We start from the raw sequence: 7,694 nt of genomic DNA on the forward strand, positions 1-7,694 counted from the left end.
GTCAAAAACAAGTAAGTAAAACAATGCACAAGTTACTTAACGGTAGGGAGAGAGAGAGAGACAGAGAGAGAGAGCGAGAGAGAGAGAGCGTGCACTTCTGTTGTGTGATCTTTGATGTTCGCTCTGCATTATTACATCAAAGCGCGTGATTACAGTATTAAGCCGCTGCATAATGATAAACTGTGATAATGTGAGAAATGTTGAAGGTGTCTGAATAAATTTTGGTTTGACTATCTATTTGATAAATGAAGTTAACCAACTAACGTTATACATACCCTTTTGGTTTCTGTACCCAATATTTAAAAAATGTACAAATGCAATAAAAATATCGGCATCGGCATCGGTATCGGCAAGTACCAAAAATAAAAGTATCGGTATCGGGCGAGTACTGGAAAAAGTGGTATCGGTGCATCCCTACTTCAAGGTTAACTAAACTTAAATAAGAAATGTTGCCTTGGCAACTAGCTGAATTAAAAACGTTTTTAATATTTTATTTTATTTCAGTTAACATGTATTTATTTAAAGTAATGAAAATGTTTAATTATATTTTCTTTATATTTAGTTTTAGTTAGTGAAAACATCCCTTGGACAAAAAAAAGCACCATGAAGTGTCATAAGTAGTGCATTCAGTTCAATCTTTTGAAACCATACGATCATTTTGTGTGAGAACAGACCAATAATTGTTCTGCAATTCTTCTTTGCAATTTCATGTTCGAAACTGCTGTTTGTGATAAATCTGAGAATGTTTGTTTGCATACAGAATCGATACACACTAGAAGATCAAAGATAGACACAGTAGAAGATCAAAGAGAAGAAACTATGTGGCATGAAAGGGAACTATGGGAATAGTGTTACTCGGTAAAGGAAGACTGTGAACTTAAACTGAGCAGAGAAGCAGTAGCTTTGTTTGTCCTAAACCAGGGGTAGGCAAGTTCGGTCCTAGAGAGCCGCAGTCCTGCAGAGTTCAGCTCCAACCGGATGTACATTTGTTGGTAAAACTCACTTGTCCAAGCAGGCCAAGCTCAGACACTTCTGGTCATTGGGAGGCGGGGTCAGGCCGGTGACAGGCTCGCTCTCTTGGAGGATGGAGTTGATGAAGGTTATAGGGGAAAGGGGCATGTCCACAGGTACACCTGATCCCACCCCCACTTCCACTTCAACAGGACACACCTCCTCCACCTCAGGACTGTGGGCGGGGCTAGAGGGCTCCTCCTTGACATGGACCAGTGGGCTTGTTCTGTGATAAAAAAAAAAGAAAAAAAAGATGTCAAGACAGCTTCAAGACTTTCACATTTTTTTTTAACTCTTACAGTTGATCCATGTCAACGAGGTTGTAACATACAGACTTAAGAGGCAAAAACAGCTAGAGTCAATAGAAAATTGAAAATAAGTGCTTATTTGTCATGAAAATGTCACAATGTATCACAGAAACTTGTCCATACTAATTTATTATTCTAATTGTATCAGTTAACGGTTAATGTTCGGATAATGAGCAGCGGTTGTCAGTCAGGAAAATTAACCTAAATGAGTATCCCTAATCGTAATTCCCATTATACTCAACAAGATTTTTATTACAGTAATAATCAAAATCAAAATACTGTGATAAAAGTACAGATTTTTTGTTAAAAACGAATGTTTTAAAATATTTTTTATGTGTAAACACTACATAACACTTTTTTTCATATAACAATAATGAAAATTATGCTAATTGTGCTAGAATTTAAGAAAAATGTGCTTAATTGTCATAACAATAATATTATACATACACGCACATTTATATTTATTTATATATATATATATATATACCGTATTGTCCCGAATATAAGACGATATTTTTTTCTTGGAAATACATCTGAAAAAACGCGGTCGTCTTATATTCAGGGTCTAGACTTTGACATGTCAATAAGACACCCACAACACTAGGTGGAGCCAAATACGCATAAAACGAGTGTGCCATGAAATACGTAATGTAATGCGTGTTGTAAAGATCGCGAGTAAAAACAAAAGAAAAAGAAAACCATACATATATACTGTATATATATATATATATACACATATTGTGACTTCTTTTGACCCATTTTCTGAAACTTGCCTGTCTTCAATCCACTCCTCTGTGGCCACAGGATTGGACTGCGCCAGTTCAGTTATATCAGAGATGATTGGCCCCGTCTTGACAGGCGATTCAGAAGTGAAGACACCCGTTCCTGTGAAAGCTGTAGAGGAGGGCTACACACAGGAAAACATACTTTACACTTAACAAATCTGAAAATCATTGGAATATTCAAGCTCAGAATTTGAGATAGAAGCATGCAGTACTCACAGAGAGAGACGGAGAAGACTCGAGCGAGTACTGCCGAGAGTATTTGGGCATGGAGTGTGTGGAGCTGCCATCATTCAACATCAGGGGCCTGTGAACAAACAGAGAGAAAGAAAGAGAGAGAGAAAAAATCCCCCATAAAATAAAGGGCACAATAGAAGAGGTGAAACGTTAGAATGGACAACAATCACAGTTAACAACATTTCACATACTGTACTACACTACAGTTAAAGGGGTCATAGGATGCCCATTTTCCACAAGTTGATATGATTATTTAGGGTCTTAATGTAAAGTCTGTAACATAGTTTGGTTAAAATTTCTCAATGGTATTGTAAAAAATACCTTTTTACCCTGTCAAAAACAGCTCTTTTCAGAGCACGCAATTTTGTAGCATTTTCCTTTAAATGTTAATGAGCTCTGCTGACCCCGCCCGAGCCGCTTTTAGAGGGACTGTTTACTTTAGTCGCATTCATTGAGAAACTTGCTAATTAGCACATTATTAGGAAAGGCGATTTGCAAAGATTCATTAAAAAAAACCTTACACTCACTTCTTAAGGTGAAGCTGGTTTACGAATGATTAGCGCGAACATAGACGCATTTATGTAAATCAAACACACATTTCAGTTCAAACAACTTGTAAAAGTGCATGTAGCAACATATGACCCCTTTAAATAGCAAGCTATCAATGTGGATATATGTGTTAATCTGAGGTTGACTTGCATCTTTCGTTTCACTCCCAGGACTCTGTTGGACCGTGCCAGTGTGATCAGGAACTGAATGAGCTGTGGAAACAAAAGAAAAAATCGATTACAACTTTTTTCTTTGACATTCGCATGTATATATAACTTCTAAAATACATTCAGATGATACTTTTTTTTAAATACATCAGTTAAAAATCTAAGAATAAAAACATTTTCTATTTACATTAAAAACTGTAGAGTCCAGTAAAATATGGATGTAGGTTAGGTAGGTTAGTTTTGAAATTTAGCATTATCAGTGGATCCTCTGCAGTGAATGGGTGCCGTCAGAATGAGAGTCCAAACAGCTGATAAAAACATCACAATAATCTACAAGTAAAAAAAAAGTCTACCCCTTGTTGTCCTTTCACATCAAAATCCACAGACATATTTGTTCAAAACTGTTTTGGACAGTTTTCACTGTGCATATTTCTCTCCTGATTCAGATGAGAAAATGTTTTCACTGACGAAAGCAATTTTATGGATAAAGGACTCATTTATTTTATTAAAATAATATTTAATAAATATTTTACATGACTGAAGTGGTGTGGATTATTTGTGGATTATTGAAATGTTTTTATCAGCTGTTTGGACTCTCATTCTGACGGCACCCATTCACTGCAGAGGATCCATTGGTGAATCAAAATGAATCGGTCATGTTTTGGAAATAAAATGTGATGCTTATGACATTTCATTTTGACTTTAAACTGATAAGGCTGCCTCTGAGGCTGGATTGGATGAACTTTTAACTGCAAAGGCTTTGTTGCGACTTTATACCAACAAATGTATGTGTCACTCTGAAAGCAGGAGAAAGTTTGCTGATTTTACCTTATTGACGACTTTCTGCTGTTGAGCATGTTTCTGTCTCAAAGTGGCAACTTCCCTCCAGAGACCCTCATTCTCACTACGGGAGAGAGAGACAGAAAGATGAAATATAAAGTTTCAGGCAATGAGTTCTGTTAGAAATTGTCAGAACTGAAATTTTCATGCATGTTTTGTTCACAATTGTTTGTCCACAGCACTAAACTTTGTAAACACTACTGAAAAAAAAAATACTCTGGGGCGGTTGTTTTTTTCAGGGTGTCTGAGTAAGGCCTGCTTCTCTTAAACTCTGCTCCCTTGACACTGATAAAATGGCATTTTAAGTGTGCGCGCACAAGTCCAATATAGCCACAGAAACACGTCCTAAACACAGTCCAGCACACAGGAACAAAACCACAGGAAAATACTGAACATCACTGTGGTGGAAATGGAAAATTCAAACACAACGATGCCGAAGAAATCCTACAAGTTAAAGAACATTTGAAATCATGGACAAAAAAGTTTAAAGGACACAAAAATTTTATGAAAAATCTATTACACAAACAACTGCATGGTCCTTTCATACGCACAGCTGCGTTGCCTGAAAGATCTGCTTAGGAAGCACAACATTTAGGAAACTTTACTTTAGTTTGGGGACCAATTCTCACGATTAACTAACTATTAACTACGAGTTTTGCCTCAGTAATCTCCTAATTTGTTGCTTATTAATAATTAGTAAGGTAGTTGTTAAAGGGGCCATGAACTGCACTTTAAATATTTGATGTTTCCATAGGCGCACTAATAATGTTAGTATAATTTTTACATCAAAAACAGTCATAATATAGAAATAAAAGGACATTTTCTACCCTGATTTTAGCCCTCTGATTTGAACACTCTATTGAAAGGGGCGTGTCTGCTGTGAGAATTCCAATAGAAACACCCGTTGCTATGATTGGCTAACATCTTGCATATGAAGCATATGAAATAAGTATTACATGTTGAGCTCTCTCAAAAACTTTTACTGCGTTCTTACTGTTACAGCTGCTGATATATGATAACTGTGAAAAGTGTTGATTATAGCATTATATTTAGATCAACTCCCGTTGCATGAAAGGTTGCAGCAATGAGCATTGTAGCTGATGACAAACTGTTGAGCGCATGAATGCAGTGATCTCATCATTGCAACTTGAGTTTTGTACTTTCACATTTGCTTTCATCATAACTAACAGTGCAAACACAACGTAAATAAGAGATTCATTGTGCAGTGTAGACCGCGTCACTGAATATAAACTCGTGCTGTGTGATTGACAGCTCCAGCGATTATAAACGGAGCGTTCTTTGATCGCTTTCTGTATATATTTTAAGATTAGGCATTAGAATGAACACTGTTACTTACATGTTGTTGTATTACTATCAGGTCCATATCTTACAGTAAAAGTCTGTTTGCAAAGCCTGCGCCGAAACTGTGACTGATTTACCAAAGAATCCAAAGTGAAATGTACTGAAAAATTAATGCTCTACTTATTTTCTCATTGTTAAAAATAATCACTTTCCTAGAATTAGGATCCTTTGGAAGGCAATGTTTTTTTTTTGTTAGTCCAGTGATCCTGTATTTCTGTTCTCTCCTCATCGTAGTAACGCTCCAGTGGGCGGAGCTAAAAAGGCAGTGATGTAGAAGCAGGCCTTGATCTTCTTCTGCGGAGGCGGGGTTTAGCCACATCATTACGTCATAAAGTGGCACATTCCACAACCTGTTGTTTATGCAGATTGGCAATTTAAGCTGTTTTTAGACTAACAAGAAAGTTTTGAGTTCTGAAACTTACAGAATGTTTTTATAGTACAAAGACCTCTTCTATGTCAAAAGATCAAGGGAATTTTGATTTCTCCGCTCATGACCCACTTAAGTTTCAAAAACAGGAAAAAGTAAATAAACTAATTATCTATAAATGACAAACAAAAACTAAATGTATAAAAAACATTTAATCTGTGATTTAAAAGTAATAATAATAATCTTTTCATAAGAGACCTATTAATTAAAGGGGTGGTTCACTGGCTTTTTTCTAGGCTTGATTGTGTTTATGGGGTGCAGTCTAACGTGTTAATGCTTCGTTTTTTTAAAAACTAAAATTATTACTAAATTACTAAACTAATTATTTTTCACATAATAAAATACAGATTTTTTTTATATATTAAACATCATTGAATAAATATTAAATATAAATAAGTAATTTACATTTTTTGTGTATTAATTAAATATTTTAATATTCAGAAAATTCTCTTAATTTTACATGTTAACACATTAACTACAGCAGCCATTCTGAAAACGTATTACATTAATTGACTTGCATTTAAAATGTATAATTAATTAAATAAACTTAAAACACACCTTAGGTGTCAGAACATTAGATTGACTGAGAAAAGTTCATTTATAATACCACTTTATTATGTTTTTCCCTGTGCGAAAATGTAACTCCGGCAATTGTTCATTTATAAGTGAAACGCTGCAGGTTTCAAAGCCAAACATGAACAGCAGGGAATCCCCCAAACACCCAGATCAATTCAGTCCGCATTAGTGGTCTGACATCACGACTGTGTCCTAAATGAACTTCAGCCTGACTGTAAAGCTGCTTTGGATCAAAAAAGCCCCTCTGAAAATACCAACTAATTATAAAAACCTGGACATCATTCAAAACTCAAGGTCACTGCGGCTCATATCTCATAAAACACCCTGCTCATATATTCCCAGATGTTTCAGCAAAGGCGGGTCATCAGGAAGATGAGTTTCTACCTACCGTTGTGACTTTCCTCTTGATATTCTCCAGCAGATGCTCCTGTCCGCGGATGAAATATGGATGCTGGAATTCTGTGTCGTCTTTCTCTGGTTTTACCAGCCCACCCTGCTCGATGTGGACAACTTTCCGAAAACCATCTAAGAGGAATATATTAATGTGTTATAAGCACAGATATCGTATCTTAACTGCTTTTGGCTTCAAACTCTAAGAGTTTTTAAATAGATAAAGAATACAGTAGCTAAAATAAGCATCTGAGCACCTTGAAAAGTGCTCTATAAACAAAATGTGTTATTATTATCATCAAATATATGAAGAGTTCATTTGCAAAAACCAATAACTTTATTTTTTTTTTTTTTTCCGAAATCCCGTTTTTTTATTGCGCATTCCAAGTAATATCAATCAAACTGCAGTTGGGTTGTTTTGATTAAGTAATAATAACTTAAACAAATACAGGTAATTTACAAAATTAAAGTTCATTGAAAGTATGTTTTTTTTTTACATATTAAAAGTTTGTTTTGTAGCAAAAGCAGATAACTCCAACAGTCCTGTGATCATAAACTGTATGGATGTGTGTACGGAGCTTTTCCCTCACCATTGTAACGCGCTGGTTTTGCTAGGTTCCGTGAAAACGTTTCAGCTTTTATTTTCCTTTTTCGCCCTGAAGAAGATATCACAAGTTAATCAAGTTCGGCGAAATTATCCATCCTCGATCACTTTCAGGCTACGTCCACACGAAGCCAGAGCTTTCCCTATCCGATCTTTTTTTTTCCCCCCTTGTCTCAAGAAATATCTGCGTCCACACGAAACCGACACAAAACGATGTAGTATACATGCCAGACCAGCATGTGGCACTGTAATTCTGCCACAGAGAAACACTAAAAACGGAGAAGACTTGGACTATGCGCATAAATCTTGCGCGATATACAAACGAACATGGAACAATACATTTATTAATCTGTGTTAATGTTAGTTAATAAAAAGACAATCGTTCAGTGTTTGTTCATGTTTTTGTTGCTGTTACGTGACGTAGCCGTGTCTGACTAGGGG

The 7,694-nt window shown here is 35.8% G+C and overlaps 1 protein-coding gene across 1 annotated transcript in view; it reads right to left on the bottom strand.

The window, feature by feature from the left end:
* The window catches only part of LOC107716564 (heat shock factor protein 1-like), a 23,498-nt gene that overhangs the window by 13,826 nt on the left and 1,978 nt on the right, over nt 1-7,694 (bottom strand). Inside the window, exons 3-8 of the mRNA XM_016523047.1 lie at nt 6,627-6,784; nt 3,883-3,984; nt 3,038-3,099; nt 2,321-2,408; nt 2,093-2,226; nt 1,004-1,237 (exon numbers count right to left, since the gene is read on the bottom strand). Of these exons, the coding sequence (XP_016378533.1) occupies nt 1,004-1,237; nt 2,093-2,226; nt 2,321-2,408; nt 3,038-3,099; nt 3,883-3,984; nt 6,627-6,784 (778 nt within the window). The remainder of the gene's footprint in view (nt 1-1,003; nt 1,238-2,092; nt 2,227-2,320; nt 2,409-3,037; nt 3,100-3,882; nt 3,985-6,626; nt 6,785-7,694) is intronic.

This window comes from Sinocyclocheilus rhinocerous, unplaced genomic scaffold (genome assembly GCF_001515625.1).
Source record: "Sinocyclocheilus rhinocerous isolate Xijiao unplaced genomic scaffold, SAMN03320098_v1.1 scaffold1682, whole genome shotgun sequence".
NCBI lineage: Eukaryota > Metazoa > Chordata > Actinopteri > Cypriniformes > Cyprinidae > Sinocyclocheilus > Sinocyclocheilus rhinocerous.